General features: G+C 38.1%; 3 protein-coding genes across 4 annotated transcripts; 1 reads left to right on the top strand and 2 right to left on the bottom strand.

Moving 5' to 3' along the window:
- Window positions 1-2,202: 2,202 nt before the first annotated feature.
- agpat9l (1-acylglycerol-3-phosphate O-acyltransferase 9, like) lies at window positions 2,203-8,286 on the top strand. The gene is made up of 14 exons (XM_003451081.5): window positions 2,203-2,337; window positions 2,669-2,858; window positions 2,963-3,029; window positions 4,340-4,488; window positions 4,578-4,723; window positions 5,062-5,136; window positions 5,255-5,344; window positions 5,433-5,526; window positions 5,670-5,785; window positions 6,099-6,154; window positions 6,364-6,449; window positions 6,568-6,696; window positions 6,944-7,023; window positions 7,207-8,286. Exons 2-14 carry the CDS (start codon window positions 2,715-2,717, stop codon window positions 7,313-7,315), a joined length of 1,341 nt encoding a protein of 446 aa, XP_003451129.1. The 5' UTR covers window positions 2,203-2,337; window positions 2,669-2,714; the 3' UTR covers window positions 7,316-8,286.
- Window positions 8,287-11,705: 3,419 nt separating this feature from the next.
- On the bottom strand, window positions 11,706-19,327 carry LOC106098660 (myosin regulatory light chain 2, atrial isoform). Of its 2 annotated transcripts, XM_019365981.2 has the most exons (8): window positions 19,170-19,327; window positions 18,898-18,999; window positions 18,591-18,666; window positions 18,391-18,495; window positions 18,223-18,301; window positions 17,874-17,922; window positions 17,653-17,776; window positions 11,706-13,472 (listed from the first exon to the last, which is right to left on the bottom strand). In XM_019365981.2, the coding sequence occupies exons 1-7, from the start codon at window positions 19,275-19,277 to the stop codon at window positions 17,672-17,674; spliced, it is 624 nt and encodes a 207-aa protein (XP_019221526.1). In that variant the 5' UTR covers window positions 19,278-19,327; the 3' UTR covers window positions 11,706-13,472; window positions 17,653-17,671. The 2 variants fall into 2 exon arrangements, with proteins under 2 accessions (XP_019221526.1, XP_019221525.1); XM_019365980.2 differs by lacking the exon at window positions 11,706-13,472 and having other exon boundaries at window positions 17,458-17,776.
- myl7 (myosin, light chain 7, regulatory) lies at window positions 11,713-15,040 on the bottom strand. Its single transcript, XM_019365982.2, has 7 exons — window positions 14,898-15,040; window positions 14,613-14,714; window positions 14,292-14,367; window positions 14,014-14,118; window positions 13,846-13,924; window positions 13,694-13,742; window positions 11,713-13,596 (listed from the first exon to the last, which is right to left on the bottom strand). The coding sequence occupies exons 1-7, from the start codon at window positions 14,898-14,900 to the stop codon at window positions 13,492-13,494; spliced, it is 519 nt and encodes a 172-aa protein (XP_019221527.1). The 5' UTR covers window positions 14,901-15,040; the 3' UTR covers window positions 11,713-13,491.
- Window positions 19,328-19,440: the final 113 nt, after the last annotated feature.

Genomic DNA, 19,440 nt, shown 5'->3' with positions numbered 1-19,440 from the left:
GTGAAACGTTGGCTTCTTAATTATTAAAAATAAGTGTCCGTGAGTGGGCGTGGTGAAAGATGAACGATTAACCAATCGGAGCCATGAGCGGGATCGCTCCACTGTCGAGCTGTGTGGAAAATATATTTAAATGAGCCGGCTTGTTTTACTGAGTAAATGAATGCTAGATTAATTAATGCTCTGGTCTTTATTTTGCCCACTCTCAAACATCCAGAGACTAACCTATATAAAAAAGAAGTGGGCAATCCGGGATTGCCTAAAATTTGCATTTTTTTTCCTCGTAGCCAGTAGGGGGCGACTCGTCTCATTCACTCGTTCAAAAGCTTGCTATAAAAGGAAGGCACATTCAGACGCTCTTTTAGACGTGAAATGCCTTTGCAGTGTTACATCTGCACTAGGGTCTGGATGTACGGATACTTTTGACCTTCATCATGATTCCATCAAGTTGCAATTGCAACAGTGTTCTTTGAACTGCTTGGCTTTCAGCTGTTTTTATTCATTGGCGTCCTGTGTGCAGAATGTACTGAATTCAAGGAAATTATCCTCAGATACATTTTTTATACCTTTAGCTTTTCTGACGCTTGAAAGATATGAGGTTTTTTTCAGAACTTTGGATATATCCTCTTAAAGAGAGCCTTAAAGCCACAGTTCTTACTGCATACTTGTGTGGTGTCTACTATTTATCCCTGGAGCAGACTTATGTGTGACTAAAAGATTACTGAGACATGACACATTGCCACCCGGGTTGCCTTTGTACATAGGAGACACAGACGGAGACAAAGTGAACTCATCTGATTTCATCAGTGTTATCTTTTTAATTTATCTATCTAAAACACAGGAGAAGACTTGTGGACCTACCACAGACTTATCTTCTAGCTGGGTTATAGGGGAGTGACTTTTAAACATTAATGCATAGATTTTTTCCATTTCCATCAAGTATATATTAGAACTGAGAGGAGATAATCTTGGAAAACTTAGGTCTTGACAAAAGACTTTTCAAACAATAGATAGCACACAGTTCCATACAGAATATATGGAACCTTCCTTGTCTTCTACCAAAAACCAACAACAACAACAGCAGCACTAATGGGCGCCACTGGGGAGGTCCAATAACAGGACCCAGTAAAACCAACTTGAAACAGGAGGTGAGCTGTCTGTGTTGAGACTTCTAATAAAAATGAGCTCGTTCATACTAACAGGCACTGCCTTACTGAAACTAACACACCCAATAAAGGGCAAACAATGTATTGTTGACAGGAGTTCCACTACACATCTGGAGTCTCAAGCCTGAGCAGTTTGTTTGATTTATTAACAATAAACAGTGTCATCAATCAAAGATTTCAAATGTTTAAAAGGTCCATAAATTTAGCAGTGAATCTAAAGACTGTATGGCACAATATCTGTGCGTGCCTCTCCAGCTGTCTTTTGAAAATTCATCTTTACGAAGCTTCCACGCTGTAGTGCAGAAAGCTCTCGTAATGAACTGAACGCCATCCAGAGATGGATGAAGTGAACCTCTTATCATTCCCAGAGACGTTACCCAAACCGCCCCCCTTAAGTCCCCTGTTACAGTAATGAGCAACAGACTGTGAAATGTCTGAACCTAGAAAATAATCAGGACCTTTTGTTAGTTTTAGGTCAGAGAGGGAGGCTCTGCCACACAGAGACTGTTGCCACATTCCTCATTAAGGCTTTCCTGTGTTCTGGCGAGTTGTCTGAGGCATTTTACTAATATTACTGGTTCTCTTAACACTCCAATCAATTATGTCAGCTTTAAAGAACCTGGATGCCTGATATATACGGAGGCTTAGCAAATATGAAAGAGCAACTTTTGGTTTTCAAACAGTGGGGGGGGGGTTACATTTTTAACAATGCTTTACTTCTTAAAATTAAAAAATTATGATACGATCAGTAAATACAAGTTCAGTATTATAAGAAGCAGCTTCCATCTACATACTTTAACTCAACCTTAGTGGCATTTGCTTTGAGTGCTTCCTCCGGCTCAGACTCATCCAAAAATAACACGTCACCAAAAAGTATTTTCAAATGTGATCCTAGCAGGGTCAACTTGTATAGTAACTAGTTAGTTTGGTCTACATTCAACTAAAGTGTCTTCCTATGGACTAAAATATAAAACTTTTTATGAATCAAACCTAGTGTCCAAAGATGTTTTAAGGTCTAACCCTAAAGCCACAGATCTGCACTGATTTCTGTGACCACAGGAAGGCGCTGTAGGTCATGAACTTTGTTCTAGTTAGTAAATGGGCGTGTTTGCTCTGCGTGTTCAGTCTCTTAAATTACCCGCTGTCGGAAAGGAAATGGACTGAAGTTTGACAGGTAAGTTGATCTCTTTCAATCTGAAACAGGATAAATGTAACTTTGTAATTAAAGTATAGAGTAGCTCTGTCAGAGTTTGTGGATTTGTTTATACTGGAAGGATTACATGTGCTATTGATCGCCATTGTTTTTGTACGCGGGATCAGTGTGTACCTGTACCGTGTAGTGTGACCCGGTGTTCTGAGAAACCATCCGAGAACACCGGAGTGTTTCAGCGTTTCGTTTGTCTTTTTCACCCCCCTTGTTATGATTACATGTTTCCAAGTTGTCTAAGAAGTAAAGAAAGGAAAGTGAATTAAAGTCTTTCTTTCCCCCCTTTGTACTCATGCAGCTGAGCCACAGGGCTGCTCTTATTTACCTCAGGGAATAAAGTAGAGATGGACGTTTTCTGGGCGGGAGCCCTTTGGGCACTGAAGATTTGGCTGTACCTCATAATCCTCCTCATCATGATCCCTTCCATGTTTGGATTCTCACTGGGCATTTCCGAGATCTACATGACCATACTGGTGAAAACTTTGGAGGTACTATCACACGTAATTTTTTATGTCCCTCATAGATTGATATGCTTAAACTGTGGGGATATTTTGATTCTTGGCCATTAATATATGCTGTCTGTTCTCCACAGTGGGCCACTCTGAATATACAGAAAGCAAATTCAGATGAAGGAACACTCAAACCCTCCTCATCTAATGGTAAGTAGAAAGAAATTTGATTGATAGATCTAAGGAAAATGAGGTGCGGGCACTCTTTTACAGATAAGTTGATGTCATATCCCTTATTGTGAAACTTTGGTTTAGGGAAAGCTTTGTGTCTGCAGATTTCATCAGATACTTCATCACAAGTCTGTGCTGGCATGTTGCAATGATATGGCCACATTTTAAAAATTAGATTGATCTACCTTTAAAGTGGCAATTTTTTTTAATGCATGCATATAAAATACTCACAGAGCAAAACCTTTCGTGTCTTAAGGAAAAATGTTCATATTTTCTACCATGCTACAGCTAATTTTTCACCAAAAAGTCTCTTTGGTGGCACTGACGCTCACTAACTTTTATGATAGGTAATAAGTAAAGTTGCTCTGGGTACTTTGTCTTATCTCACAAGATGCAATAAATAAACTCTTTATCAATCTCCAAGCTTCACAGGATGGTTTCCCATGCTGGAGCACAGAAAGACAGTTTGGTCAGCAAAAATTGCTCTCTCCAAAGTTCAAAGTGTGTGAGCCGAACATTTTTAACATGAGCAATGAGTGCAAGAAGTAAAAGTGCCTGAAGAACAGAAACAGGGCAGACATTGTACTGAATGCTTTGACTGAATACGGCGTGTGTTAGTGTAGGTTCTGGACTTTGCCTGCTGAGATATGAGGTAATGTGGAATCCAAGCTGAGGCTGTTTTTAAACTGTTCTCAGACCTGTTTGCCTTACAGTCTGTTCAGTATGACCATTATTAATAAAGACTGCAAGCAAAAACAAGTAAGAAGGTGTAAGGACATGTTTTTGGCAATACATTTCGTAAATTAAGTTGATCTTTCTTGTAAAGTCCCTCCTATGATGAGAACTCCAGATACAGTATCTTATCACTGAAAGTATTACATGCCTGCCTGTTGTGCCATATAACACTGAGGTGATGCAGATTCAGTTCTGTTCTTTTTAAAGACTTTTTATCTTGACTTCATGCCCTGAATGGCTTCAGTCTTCGTGTTTTGTTGCTGTTTTTTTTAAATGCATTTTGTCAAAGTGTAGCACATAATGCTCTTCCAAGAAAAACATTCCCGATTGAACTCCCTGACAAATTCTTTAATCTTCTAACACTAACATTTCCTTAAGACATTTGGCAAGGCTGACTTATCTATGTGATTGTTATTAAGATAAAAAATCATATCAGCTAGTTTAATTGCATCACTGTGAACGTGTGTGTGTGTGTGTGTGTGTGTGTGTGTGTGCCTCTGTGTGTCTGTGTCTATGTGTCTGCGTGTCTGTGTGTGTGTTTGCATGTGTGTCAGGTCTCATCCAAAGGGAAAATGGATCAATGGAGAAGGAGCTCGAGGAACTTCGACGAAGTCGCCCAAAACCACCAGTGGGTGGTGATTTTACACTAAGTGACTGTTTCTATTTCATCCGACAAGGGATTGAGAGTATTGTAGATGATCAGGTACATTTTTTTTTTTATTAACACCTTGGTTTTAATTTTAAAATGAAAATGTTTTAGTCATGTTTGTCTGCTTTCCATTTTAAAATCAGGTGACCCAGCGGTTCACTTCTGAGGAGCTGGTGTCCTGGAACTTACTGACTCGCACCAACAATGATTTCCAGTACATAAGCCTGAAGCTGACACTGGTCTATGGGCTTGGCATCATTGTGAGATACTGCATCCTTGCCCCCCTCAGGTAGGAAAATACTGCACAGAGTCCACCCGCCCCAAATTTACACTTTCCTCCACAGAGAAGCAGTGTGGAAGACGGGGTCAAGACTTTGGTTGTGCCTTTGGTTGTGTTAAAAAAATATCTCAACTGAGTTTAAAGTCTACTGAAAAAATTGCAAGCTGTATGAGAGGAAGAGGTTAATGCCATTAAAATGCCATAGAAAATGTGCAATAAAAATGTGCAATTTAAAATTAATTTTTTACATAACTTGCAGTAATTTATATTTCTGTTACGTTTCAATGAAAACTCTAAACTCCAACTGACCTGCTGCTTGAAGGTGAAATGTGTCACTCTCTCTCCAGAATAACGTTGACCGTCATCGGTGTGAGCTGGTTGGTAATAGGAACATCTGCAGTTGGATTGCTTCCAAACTGGAGGTGACTAAAACATATGTTTTGGGGGGAGTTTTTTGTCTTATACGTTAGAAAAAGTATTATAATGGAAATCTTTTCTCAACAGAGTGTCTTTTTTTTTCTTGTAAATATTTATTTTTAGGATAAAGTTCTGGCTCAGTGAGTTGGTCCATGTGATGTGCTACAGAATCTGTGCTCGAGGACTCTCTGCCACCATTCGCTATCACAACAGGTAAAACACTTTCCTGTTATATACCATCCTTAAAAAAGGCTGGTTTTACCCTTTGTCTTTGAGTTCAGTGTTTTCATTTCCTCTGCAGGGAAAATAAACCCAAAAAAGGAGGAATCTGTGTTGCCAATCATACTTCTCCGATCGACATTGTGATTCTGTGCACAGATGGCTGCTATGCTATGGTATGCAAAGAAGCCACCCTCAGATCAACTTGTTTGGAGTTTTACATATAAAGTGTTTTTTTGGGGTTTTTTTAGAAACTGTGATTTGTTGTAAAAATAAATAAATAAATAAAATAAAAATTTTTACATTATATGTTTCTTAGGTGGGTCAGGTCCATGGAGGCCTGATGGGCATTATTCAGAGAGCCATGGTGAGATCCTGTCCTCATGTCTGGTTTGAGAGGTCAGAGATGAAAGATCGCCATCTAGTGACCAAAAGGTTCATATTTCACTCCCTCACATGACCACGTTTCTTTCTGGTCTCGTCAGTGCCTGCTTTTCCTGCCTGTACTTTACTTTCTGTGGCTGTTCTGGCACACAGAAAGTTTAATGTTTTCTTGGAAGTACAAACTTATTACCGTCAAAACAAGAACAAGTATGTTTTGGAAAGCTGATGCTGGATTCACTGCAGTGTGGATTCCAGTCTCTATACTGTAATCCCTTCTCAACAAGGCACTCATTCCAATTGTTGAATGTATTTTCTATTGTGTGTATTTATAAATGGTTTCCATTACCTGTTCTGTTGTTTCCAGGTTGAAGGACCATGTGAATGACAAAAAAAAGCTTCCTATATTGATATTTCCAGAGGGTAAGTGTCACCAAGCAGAAAGATAAAGTTACTTTATCCACTGCAGTTTGATCTTTGTATCATCAAAGAAAAGTCTGAGTCAGTGCTGTTATTTTAGCTCTGTGTCTGATGGCAGTCTGGCCACTGAGCTGTGTCACACGAACAGATGTTTTCTATGTGGGTTTGGAAGAAGCTCACACAGCTGTCTCTTTAATCTCCTGTTTCTATAGGAACTTGTATCAACAACACATCTGTCATGATGTTTAAAAAGGGAAGTTTTGAAATTGGAACAACAATATACCCAGTCGCCATTAAGGTACTTCAGCCCAGTCTAGCATTCATCCTTCATCTCTCAGTCATATATATTTGAGCCCTTTAGGTCACACATTTCTGATACTTAATGCTTGTCTGTGTGCTTTTTAAACTTTTCCTAGTATGACCCAAAGTTTGGAGATGCTTTCTGGAACAGTTCCAAGCACAGCATGGTCAGTTACCTGCTGAGGATGATGACCAGCTGGGCCCTTGTATGCAATGTCTGGTACCTGCCAGCCATGCACCAACAGGTGTGTGTGACATGTGATGAATGAAGTCTGTGTATATATCTGTATAGACTTAGGAGGACTTTAACTCGGATCACATTTGTTTTCTTGAGACTTCAACTTGCCTAACTTGCTTAAATTGACAGTTAGTCTTTAGTCTTTGTAATAAAAATGATTTTATTTGTCACAATAAGCTGATTTATAAACTGATTCACACAACATGAGTAATGCATCACAATGGACTGAGTTTTCCCCCCCAAAAAAATGTCAGGAGGGTGAAGATGCTGTCCAGTTTGCCAACAGAGTGAAGTCAGCCATCGCTCACCAGGGAGGGCTGGTAGATCTGCAATGGTAAGCTCTTACCTCATCCCTTTTAAAGTAATTCTAATTTAATGATTTCACAGAGAAGAGGAATAAAGATGTAGTCCTTTGTCTGAATGCTAATCATTCAAAGTGTCAGTCAGCTCTTTTTTATGACATGGCCATAGGGGAACATATGACACTGAATAATCGTTTAGTTCTGTCTGCATACAGGGATGGAGGCCTCAAGAGGGCAAAGGTGAAGGAGACATTCAAAGAGCAGCAGCAGAAGAAGTACAGCAACATGGTGGTGAGAGATGACAGCAGCAGCAACAGCGACTGAGATCCTCAGTCAGACTAATAAACAAAGGCCTTGTCTTGTGTTGGAGAATATCTACTGGAAAAAAAAATGCAATGGTCCTCCAGTGTTTTCTCTCTGGCTGTAACTGACTGGGAATACGCTACAGTAGATTTAAAAAACTGTGAAAACTTAGGTACAGCTAAAGAGAGGGAAGGCTCAGTGATTCATAGATAACACAAGTGCAATATTGAACATTATGAGGAACTGAAAAAGAAAAGCTCTCTGTGTTTACTGCTGCTTTAAAAAAGAGTTTGGGGTCACACAGCATGTTCTATATTTTTAATTTTTTAGAAAATACAGAGACATTTTGTTTCAGCAATGATTACTGCAGCGTTCCAGTGGCACATTGATTTAAATGATGCAAGTTCAACATATGAAAAGGATGACTGATTACTTTTTGTCCCCATTGATTACAGAAGCATTAAGTGTCTGGAGCAACAGCACCTGTCAGTTTGATCATAGTGTCAAACACTTCCAGTCAAACAACTTTAGGATTTTGAAAACTATAATGCAACAAAGCTCCATGCACTCAATTAACCAACTGAGCTGTTTCTTTAAAGGGTACAACAGTTTTCAGCTGTGCTAACATGATCATTTAGACTTTTGATAAATTTCTGGTAGCTAGCAGTGTGTTTGTAATACATAAATAACATTGCTGCAATCATATGTTAGTTATTATTAATTCTACTGATTCTACAACCTTTCGTCAATATTTCAGAGCAAAGTTAAGTGGTATTAGATGAAAACAAGCATCCTTTTTTTTTCTCAGAAACAAAGACGTGTTAAGTGACCCCAAACTACTGAGCAGTGTTTACTGATGTGAAATGTGTGACTGCAGATGAGCCACTGGTTCAACAAACTGGCTTGATGAATGTCTAATTTGTCGACTTAAATGTGTTCTACTTGTTGTGTTTTTTGGTTTGTTTGTTTGTTTGTTTGTCTACATGTTGAAAGCCCATGGTACAAATGTTGTACTGTACAAATGAATTCAGGTGTCGCCAGGTAATACTGCAAAAGAATTCACGCTGATAACTAACAAACCGTGCTAGTTCTCAGTTAACTTGAACGAACAAACACATTTGAGTTCAAAACTGGCAGCAGCTTAGCATTTGTTATTCAAAAGGGAAATTTGACCTCTTCTGCTCCTCAAAAGAAGCTCACAAGTTTGACACTTGAATAATGACCGTTAACGTTGTTGTGCGTGACAGTCCAGTTCATTTAATGACAACATGAGCTGTAACTGCTTCACAGTATAACGCACAGAACAGACTTTTTAGATGGCTTCTCACTGGATAGTTTTCCTGAAATTTCATCCTCATGGCTTCCATTTTTCTCTGGGACTTCCTCTTTGGGCCCTAAAAGCAGATTGGAGAAGCATTTGTTTTAGGGAGACTTTTTGAATGTTGCATGTCCTGATATTTTCTGTTTGTTTGTCAAACTGTCAATAATCTCACCATCATTTTCGTGATTGCTGGGTTCTGTTTTGTCCTGAGTGCTCTGCTTAAAAACAAGTTTGAATCAATGAAATTCTGTCTGAAAACCTTTAAACCACTCGGCCTTTGACTGATGAAAGTACTCACCTGCAAGGAGTCCCTTTTTCTCTGTTGTTGTTTGAGTTCCTGATATCTGCAAGTATTAATGACAAAGTAGACATAGCTAAGAAACTCTGCAGTCAGAGGAATTACTTTGTGTTTTGTAGTTAGTTCCATAAGTATTCAGATAAGAATATTCTTTGAAACTTTGAAACATCTAGACAAGCCAAGAACAAACTGGAGGAGGTAGGTGTGATATTGTCAAAGTGTACAATCAACAGCCACCGGTTAGACTTAGAAAACCAGAAAACATCTAAATGCACAGTTCTGGAAAAAACAAAATCTTTGGAAACCAAGACGAACTTGTACAAAAATAATGAGAAATTATGGAGATGTGCCAGTGGAACTGGGTTATTGGTGTTTATAGTTTATGTGAAAACTGATCAGAGTGTGCTTCACAGTGCAAATGGACAATAAACTAAAGCAGACGGAAAAAGCAAACTAAGAGTTTCTCAAAGCAAAGAAAGGCTAAGAAGTCAGTCACCTGATTTGAACCTAGTGTTTCAACTATAAAACATGCAAAACTGAAAGCAGAAAGCCCAACAAACAAGCAACAACTAAAAGTGACTGCAGAAAAAGAAACGAGCATCTCAAGGGAGGAAATACAGTATTTAGTGATGTCCATGGTTTCTAGACTTACAATCAGTGAGTACAAAGGATTTTCAGCCAAGTATCAAAACCGGTCTTTATATATAAAACTATGTTCGTTTGTCAAACTCATTTTAAACCTATGAAACTGGGATACTATGTGTATTAAGGCTATAATTCCTAAATAGCTAATGCAAACTTATTCTTAACTATTGAATTAAAGAATCTTCGTTTTGATTGGTTGAATTAAAATGTCCTTTGGTGTGGTGCAGAGGCAAAACTACAAAAACTCTCACTGTCCAAATAAAAAAGCATCTAACTGTAAATACAGCCCGTGTGTCACAGCTTTTGAGTCTTTTTGTCTCTTCTTTTAGTAACCCGGTTTGGAAAAACAAACTGGGCGGTGAAATATTTATGAGCGGAATTAGTGTTAAACATCTGCGTCTCCTCTGCCCAGTTCAGATGACAAACGGGTTGCTGTTGATTCAAATGGACAGAGTTAAATTAGGGCGCCTTTATCTCCTAGCAATAAAGAACAGCAGGTCTACAGTACAACACAGTTTAATGCAGTGGTTATTCCATTAAGAGCAGTCTTGCCTCTAACATGAGCCAGCTGGTCATCATAAAACCAGCCAAATAAAACCAGCAGTATATGCAGAGTATTCATTTGTAAGGCAGACGAATGCTGAATACAGTTGCAGTTTCACAGCAAAAACATCTTAAATTGCTGTATTATAAAATACTGCTGTTCAGTTTGTGTTAAACAATAACACAATTTCATCTTATGATGAAATAGTCACAATTTTGTCCAGTGATTTGTGTTCAGATGAGGCTATAAATGTTGTTGATAAAGCATATTTAAAAAGTTGCAGTTACATTTAATCACTATCTGTAGTAATCTCACCTTTGCAGATAGGAGTCGTTTTTTCTGTGGGTAGAATTTGTTTTCCTTTTCAGTCCTTGTGGTGTCCATGTTTTGCTTGTGTCTATTCCTACATCCACCCTGCCTGCAGCTCCAGATGCGATTGGCATCTTTGATAGCAGATGTACAAATATCAGAAAGAAACCAAATCAAAACCAAAACTCTCAGTCATGTGGATGCAAACATGCCCAGTTGCTCTTGTAGCTGAAAGAGGAGCTTGCCTTTCAGGACTTCACACACTCCTTGTTCTCTTGTAGACTGGCTGATATGTTGGTAAGAAAGTGTGGCTCTGCAGTTTATGTGGATGTTTGTTGTTGTATCCATGGCAACAGTACCCCCCAAAAGAATGAAACAGCAGTGCCTGTGGCTGCAATGAATGCAGTCAGGGCCATCTTCTTTACTTTTAATTCTTAAAAAAAAAATATATATATATATATATATATTTCTTTGTTGTTGTTAGATTTTTCTTTTTTAAATTGAGTCATTTTTTAAAAATGACTCAATTTTAGTAAAAACTAACATCAAATCTGTTATAAAAATATTCTAAAGAAATGTTCTCAAAAAGAGCAAATCATACTCAGCAGACTTCTAAATAACAGATGAGATGTATTTTGTATTTTGATTACAGATGCATTCTTGTTTTTGTACTTTAAATAGGACCCCAAAGTCAGAAAGGGTTGAAGTGAAAGCAAATTATCAGTGTTCTTGCAGCTCTCTCAATATAGGAACAAAAATAATAGTACAATAAGAATATATAATACAATATCTTTTTTGTAAGCAGAGGCCAACATAAAATAATTTCATTGCCATTTATGGATTCATGGTCATCAGGATTTGGTCTGGGTTTTTTTGTTGTTGTTTTTTTCTATTTTGGATTCTTAATTGATATATTTGAGGTTCGATTTACAGTTGATATGATATTTATGGTTGATTGATGTTTTATTTGATCCAATCCAATCATTTTTATGTATAAATATAGAGCACATTTCAAACAAAAAAATTAACCAAAGTGCTGTACATTAAAAGGAAAGTTGTAAAATAAAATAAAAGATGCGCCACACACATCAATAATTATATCTAAAGTATTACAGAAATACAGGAGACAAAAAAGCTACTTTTGCCTTTTTCCTTGTAACAAGGGGTCACCACAGCAGGTAGCTCAGCATGATTTGGAGGAGTTTTACCACAGATGCCCTTTCAGACACAACCCCAAAAAGGATTTGTTTACCTGTGCTTTTTAGGTGACTCTGTAAACAATTACACAGTCTAATTTAAAATCAATAGGGACGTTTTTTTTATTTAAAATGATTACATCATTTTGATATTTTTAGCCCTCTACTACACACTTTGATCGTACATGATGACATTTATTCAACACCATTTACTGTTTCGCTTTGGGCCATTTTATTCTCAAAAAACTTTTTAAAATAAATATTCCAGACATCCTCATTCATAAGACAACTGTTAGAGACCAGTAAAAGCACAATCAGAAAATCTTCAAAAAATGTCAAAAAATTATGAAACGAAAAACTGAAAAACACTTAACGACAATAGGCTAGGTTCTGATTGTCCAGTGTCTTGTCATATTGATTCTCATGTTGTCAGATATTGCTGTCACTCTGTGTGAAACTTCACAAAACAGTTCTTCTGTGGTGTCAAATAGAGGTGCACATTATACAAATCACTTGTGATGTCCTGTGCACCCAGGCACCCTGCATCTTCCTTTGTTCAATTCAATTTTATTTATGTGGCGCCAAAAATTACAACAGCACTAAGCTCAGATGCTTTATGTTCTAAAGTAAAGACCCTACAATGTAAGAAACTCCAACAATCACATGACCCCCAAAGAGCAAGAATTTGGCAACAGCGGGAAGGAAAAACTCCCTTTTAATATCAAGAAACCTCCAGCAGAATCAATCTCAGGGTGGTGTAGTTATCTGCTGCGACCAGTTGGTGATGAGGGGGTTGTCACATATTGGCCAGAGTGATGCACTGTCCAGGTGGACATGCTGATTTGGATTGAGAGCCGTGGGTCCCTGCTTCTTCCTCTTCTCATAACTCGTTTAAGATATCCCACCACTGGGTCGCCCTCTCTTCTTGCTTTCATCTTTGGATTTGCACAAACTTTGTGCAATTTAGGATTTGAGACCACATTTCCCTACACCTGGAAGCCCAGGCAGTTGGACAGCTTTTTCAATGTAATCTTCAAAATTGCTTGGAATGGCATCTATGCAACATATTGTTGTGATTTGGGACTTTATAAATAAAATAAATCCAGCAAGGACTAATACTTTGAAACAGCATTTTTCACTGGGTAGGTACTGCTTCAATTTACTGCCCTTAAATGGCATCATTTGCTTATCCACACACAATGTCTAATGCAAGCCATTTCAGCTTCATGTGATTCAGAAGAGGCTGAATCTTAACTTATCATAGTCACCCATATCTCTTGTGGCCTGGCAACTGTCTCTGAAAGGGAGACTTATTTTGATGGCATCCCAATGTGCAAGAGGCATCACGTCAGCAACATGTAAAATGAGCACAAATATGTGCACAAATACATGAAGTAATATTGATTACATTCCAACACAATGTTAGCAAAGTTTCCCTCCAGAAGAACACGTTATTTCACAACGTTGCCCTGAAGCAACGAAAAGAAAAACTGAGTTCCTGAACATTCAAAATACTAAAAACTCCATGAAACTTGACAAAAACCCTCTATACAGCTTCATACACATACATGTATCTGTCATTTACGATTTATGTCATTTTAAATATGATTTCTAGAGCAAAAATTCTTACCTTCTTCTCACATGTGGTCCTGTGACCATGTGTCAGAAAAGGATTCCCCATCTTAAAATCATGCTTGATTGTTCCTCCCACGTCTCATTGGGCTTAGATTTCAGTTAAGTTCACATGTACTGGGCATGGGGCTTATTACTTTCACTAACTCAAGGACGGCACTGCACTGCAGACAGGTCAAATTATTAACAGCCAAGGTAAAATGGGTTTAGTTGGACTTAGGGTTAGGATATGCCTTCACACAACTGTCCCGTTCATGATTCTTCCTTCTCATCTCCATGTGTGATGATGTAGCAGAGAGACTTGTAGTCAATGTTTCCAGTTGGATCTATGGGAGCGAGAGCGAAGGCCTGATCCACCTGTAGGTTTATAAAGAGAAAGTTTGTCTATTGAAAGATATCTTAAAAATTATATGAGAATCTGTCAAAAACAAAACACAAAGCTGAAAACACAAACCTCCTCTGCTGTGAATTTATCAGCCTGATTCATCAGTAGTCGTCTAAATCTAAAAATATCAAAAACAAAAATTAAAGGAGAGGCAATATAAAATATTATACCAATACAGCCCATTTGCAACAACGCAAAAGCTAATTGATAAGCTGTCTTACTCATCCTTATTAACAAAGCCTGTTCCATTGGGGTCAAAAAGTTTGAAGGCTGCTAGTATGGTGTCTTCAGGATCAGTACCTGGAGGAAGATAAAATATCATCATCCATCACCTGAAAGGACCTCACAGGAATTTCAAAGATTTCTTTGAACATCTGTAAACGTCTCACCACTGAGTTTCTCCCCAAAAAGTGTCAGAAACACAGTAAAGTTGATGGGACCCTTCCCTTCATTCAACATTTCATCCAACTCCTCCTCTTTGACATTTAGCTTCCCTGGTACACAAAAACACACAGAGACATACCAATAAAAATTAATAAATGCAGTAACAGTAGCAGGGCACATCATTACAGCTTTCACTTGTTATAGTTTATTTGCTATTAGTTTATACCTACTTTCCCACCTTTGAAATATTTAAAAGATCAAAGAATGGAAGTAAAGAAAGTACCCAGTTGTGCATAAGTTTCCTTCAGGTCCTGTTTTTTGATAACACCATCTCTGTCTTGGTCAATGCAACCAAACGCCTGTAGGATGAAGAACACATATGTGGCACATGACTATTTTTGAATTATACCTGAGAAAGAGTTTAATAACTGAAAAAGGTTGTTTTTACTCTTAATGAATAACAAGTTTAGAGATACTTTGAACACATTTCTAAGTAATTTTAAAATTTCTATTTAGTCTTTTGCTTTAAACAACAATGACAAATAAGTTAAATATGAATTTGAATTCATTTTTAAGGAAGTGGTGTCATTAGTGAGTACTTTACCTCCTTGAACTCCTGTATCTGAGACTGCTCAAACATGGAAAAGACATTTGAGGAGGATTTCTGTCCTCCCCTCTGTCTCTTGTTGGAAGCTTTCTTGCTTGCCTGAGAGGAAGAAAAAAAGTTACTCTCATACATAATCCTATAGAGGGCACTGAACTGATGAAAACAACTGATTTCACAGTACGTAAATAATGTTCTTAAATACACAGCATCTTCAAGATTCCCATTTTTTTTTTAGATCTTATTTAAAATCACCATAAAGACTAAAAACAGTGAATGCCTTACCATGTCTGAATGAAGGTGGACTCCAATCCAGGCGATGATGGTGGGTTTTATGTGTAGCCCATGTTATCTCCTACCCTCCTATAATAGACTGCCATGGATAGCTGAGACCCTTACATGGTTATAGCTGTGTCAGTGTGTGGCTGAATGGACGTGATAAGTGGTGAAGCACACAGGATTCCTCTGGGCTGAACAAAGAGATAAGAACAGAGACGACAGGAAAGGAGACCAGCAAAGTGACTTTGGACATTTGACAGTCACTTATATAAATTCTTACAATTCACAGATTAAATCAAGCAATGAAGCTTAAAGTTTTTACAGAGAAATAATAGAATAGTATTGGCTTATACTGCAATGCAAGGGTTTGCTCAAAAACTGTGTGAACTAAATATTTTTTTCTTAATGCCTTGACTTTCTGTTTTTATTTACCAGGTAAAATAATAATAATAATAACATATATAGCTATTAACAAATGAAACAGCTAAAATAATTTAGTATTTTTTCTACTTAAAATAAGTATAAATCTAGAGTTATTTAACCCAACTCTATACCTTAACTAAAGTGAACACCTTCTTGGTAGCAAATGTGGTTTTAAAATACTTGGCAGGTACAGAAGCTATCCATTTCATTATCTTCTGTCTCTTTACATAATTCTCAGACACTCCATGTTGTCGGGTTTTGTGATGGTCATGCATCACACAGCCTCTGGTTTCCTACGGTTCCTGAACATTTCCACCGTGCAGTAATAACACTTACACTTGATTGATTGTGGAATATCTAGGAGAGAAGAAAATTTCACACACTGTCTTGTTGGGACTGTAGTATCCATTTACTATTCAACCAATTCTTTTACAAATATTTGTAAAAGCGGAGAGTTGTTTGATTTCATACACCTGTGGTAATGAGGCTGAACACACCTGAATTCAAAACCACATCCAGTTTCGCCGCGCATTATTGGTCAAAAGTGGATTCATTACACTGATACTGTTTTGTTCTCTATTGTGTGGTCACTCCGGAAACCCTACACATATTCTATATGTATGAGGACTGATGACATGGATACTCTACACATCACCTGTGGTGGCCACGCCCGACTTGCCATTGTAGCAATATAAACACTATGCATGAGTGGCTTCTTCAAATCCCTGATTTCTACATAGTCCAGCAGACGTGTGTGTGTCACCTTACCTTGTCAGAAAAGAGCTGGTCCCCATACCCCTCTCGGGGATTGCTTTTGTCTCTCCTACACAGGCCGGTGCAAAGCTTGGCACTATATAAATAAAATGGAACTGAAATTTTATTTTCCCACGCAAAATCTGACCTTGTTGGAAGACACGTCAGACTCGCCAGAGAGTAAAGAAAGGGGGAAAGTGTGGTGTTGGTAATTGCTTTGTTGCCGTTCATTTCCACCTGTTAGAGACAGAAACAGCATCACGTCCAAAGCTTTTTAGGCGAACCTGTGTGATATTAAGAATATGTGGTGTGACTTGTGCCCCAAGTGCATATCCCTCGGTCATAATCGGCACATTTCACTGATGGACTAGGGCCAACCCAGGGGAGCACAGCTGTTTAAAGTTGTGGAATAAAGGTGCCTATGGAGGAGGGCCATGATAATTGTGTTCACTGCTTAGAGCCAGACCATGCAAGCTAGCGTGTGAGAAATCTATGTGGTAACTTCCAACGCAACCGGAAACCCTTGTTACACCAACATGCTGTAACCAACATGTCTCGTTTCCATGTTTATGCCTTGGTCACTGGGTGGCTATAGCTCAGGAGGTAGAGGCCATCTATTGATTGGAAGGTTGGGGGTTTGATCCCCGGCTGTTCCAGTCTGCATGATAAATATCCTTGGACAAGATACTGACACCAAGTTGCTCTCCGATGCAGTATGAATGTGTGTGAATGTTAGATAGAAAGCACTTATGTGAGAAGCGTTCAAAAATCTGCTTGTGTGATTTGGAGAATGAGGCAATTTGTATAAAGCACTTTGAGTGTGCAGGTATAGTAGAAAAGCACAATATAAGAACCAGTCCATTTACCAGTGTTCACCTGTCACTTGTCTGGTGTTAGTTTTCATGTCTGTCTCTTTTCTGTTTCACGTTCAAAGTTAACTTTGCTTGCGGTTTCTCTTTACCTGATTCCCTGATTGTTTTCACCTGATGTTGATCATTCATATATCAAAAATGTCCTGTTTCTAATCCCTGATCAGCCTAGCTTGTTCCTGTTATGTTTTGGTTTGGGTTTTTTTGTTTTGTTTTTTGGATTCTTGATTAACTTTATAGAATTTATTTATTTTATGGGAAGTTATTTTAATGTTTAAAGGCTTGCTTTTGGTTTAACACTCTGCCTGCAGTATCCTGCATTTGTGACAAACATAGGTTCTTTTTTTCTTTTATAGAAAAAAAATCTCTTAACATATTTTGTGGAATAAAAATAAGTACCATCTTTGCGGACCATTTCCATATGCAGGAGATGTATTTCTGTTGGAATAACAGCATTTTTGGTCTTACTCAATATATAGTTTTCCCTAACCACATGAGAATTTGTAATCAATAGGGACATGTTTGAGGAGGCCAAAACTTTATTTGTAGTTATTAGTAACTTACAAATGAGAAAATTCTTAATTTCCAATGGTTTTACAAAGGTATGAGGTGGAGAGAATCTAATACTTTCAGATATAATTTTAATAGCAGTCATATGCATTTTTATATTATTAACAGCCAAGGTAAAATGGGTTTAGTTGGACTTTATGACATGCCTTCACACAACTGTCCCGTTCATGATTCTTCCTTCTCATCTCCATGTGTGATGATGTAGCAGAGAGACTTGTAGTCAATGTTTCCAGTTGGATCTATGGGAGCGAGAGCGAAGGCCTGATCCACCTGTAGGTATATAAAGAGAAAGCTTGTCTATTGAAAAATATCTTAAAAATTATATGAGAATCTGTCAAAAACAAAACACAAAGCTGAAAACACAAACCTCCTCTGCTGTGAATTTATCAGCCTGATTCATCAGTAGTCGTCTAAATCTAAATAAAAATAGACAAATGTTAAAGGAGAGGAAAGATAAGATGCAGTGGTCTCCAACTCCAGTCCTTGAGAGCTACTGTTCTACAGCTTTTAGATGCATGCTTGTTCCAACACACCTGAATCAAATAAATGGCTTGTTACCAGGTCTTTGCCAAATGTGATGGCATAATGAAGAGGTAATTCAACATGCATCTAAAAGCTGCAGGACAGCAGCTCTCGAGGACTGGAGTTGAAGACCCCTGCAATAATGCTATGGCCCACACGGAACGACGTGAAAGCTAATTGATAAGCTGTCTTACTCATCCTTATTAACAAAGCCCGTCCCGTTAGGATCAAAAGGTTTGAAGGCTGCTAGTATGGTGTCTTCAGGATCAGTACCTGGAGGAAGATAAAATATCATTCTCCATCACCTGAAAGGACCTCACAGGAATTTCAAAGATTTCTTTGAACATCTGTAAACGTCTCACCATTGAGTTTCTCCCCAAAAAGTGTCAGAAACACAGTGAAGTTGATGGGACCCTTCCCTTCATTCAACATTTCATCCAACTCCTCCTCTTTGACATTTAGCTTCCCTGGTACACAAAAACACACAGAGACATACCAATTATACCTACTTTCCCACCTTTGAAATATTTAAAAGATCAAAGAATGGAAGTAAAGAAAGTACCCAGTTGTGCATAAGTTTCCTTCAGGTCCTGTTTTTTGATAACACCATCTCTGTCTTGGTCAATGCAACCAAACGCCTGTAGGATGAAGAACATTCTATATTTCAAATGAAGTTTGACACAGAACCATTTCTCAATTTTGAAAGAGTTTTATAATTAAAAAAATGTTTGTTAACTTTTATCAAATAACAAATTTAGAGACAATACTTTTAGAAAATACTCAAAAAAAAAAGTTTGCAGTAATACATCTTTTCCGAGATCATTTCCCCAGGAATTTAAAGGAAGTGGTGTCATTAGTGAGTACTTTACCTCCTTGAACTCCTGTATCTGAGACTGCTCAAACATGGAAAAGACATTTGAGGAGGATTTCTGTCCTCCCCTCTGTCTCTTGTTGGAAGCTTTCTTGCTTGCCTGAGAGGGAGAAAAAAGTATATCACATAGATAATCCTACAGAGGACACTGAACTGATGAAAACAACTGATTTCACAGTACTTAAAGAATGTTCTTAAATACACAGCATCTACAATTTTGTGAAAGACTTTTAAAATCACCATAAAGACTAAAAACAGTGACTGCCTTACCATGTCTGAATGAATGAAGGTGGGCTCCCAGCCAGGGGATGATGCTAGGTGGGTTTTATGTACAGCCCATGTTATCTTATCTCCTACCCTCCTATAATAGACTGCCATGGATAGCTGAGACCCTTACATGGTTAAAGCTGTTTCAGTGTGTGGCTGAATGGACGTGATAAGTGGTGAAGCACACAGGATTCCTCTGGGCTGGAAAAAAGAGATAAGAACAGAGACGACAGGAAAGGAGACCAGCAAAGTGACTTTGGACATTTGACAGTCA

Source organism: Oreochromis niloticus, linkage group LG12 (assembly GCF_001858045.2).
Source record: "Oreochromis niloticus isolate F11D_XX linkage group LG12, O_niloticus_UMD_NMBU, whole genome shotgun sequence".
NCBI lineage: Eukaryota > Metazoa > Chordata > Actinopteri > Cichliformes > Cichlidae > Oreochromis > Oreochromis niloticus.
Note: the sequence above shows the minus strand (reverse complement) of the source record. Positions and strands in the feature narration are given on the sequence as shown.

What these genes read in the sequence shown, in the direction of transcription:
- agpat9l (XM_003451081.5), top strand. Translation starts at nt 2,715, where the DNA reads ATGGACGTTTTCTGGGCGGGAGCCCTTTGGGCACTGAAGATTTGGCTG. An exon ending in TACTGGTGAAAACTTTGGAG is followed by an intron (nt 2,859 to 2,962) that starts GTACTATCACAC and finishes TGTTCTCCACAG; the next exon opens with TGGGCCACTCTGAATATACA. An exon ending in CGCCATCTAGTGACCAAAAG is followed by an intron (nt 5,786 to 6,098) that starts GTTCATATTTCA and finishes TGTTGTTTCCAG; the next exon opens with GTTGAAGGACCATGTGAATG.
- myl7 (XM_019365982.2), bottom strand. An exon ending in GGCTTTGTTAATAAGGATGA is followed by an intron (nt 13,743 to 13,845) that starts GTAAGACAGCTT and finishes TGATATTTTTAG; the next exon opens with ATTTAGACGACTACTGATGA. An exon ending in ATAAATTCACAGCAGAGGAG is followed by an intron (nt 13,597 to 13,693) that starts GTTTGTGTTTTC and finishes ATAAACCTACAG; the next exon opens with GTGGATCAGGCCTTCGCTCT.
- LOC106098660 (XM_019365981.2), bottom strand. Translation starts at nt 19,277, where the DNA reads ATGGCAGTCTATTATAGGAGGGTAGGAGATAAGATAACATGGGCTGTA. An exon ending in TTTTGGGGAGAAACTCAATG is followed by an intron (nt 18,302 to 18,390) that starts GTGAGACGTTTA and finishes ATCTTCCTCCAG; the next exon opens with GTACTGATCCTGAAGACACC. An exon ending in ATAAATTCACAGCAGAGGAG is followed by an intron (nt 17,777 to 17,873) that starts GTTTGTGTTTTC and finishes ATATACCTACAG; the next exon opens with GTGGATCAGGCCTTCGCTCT.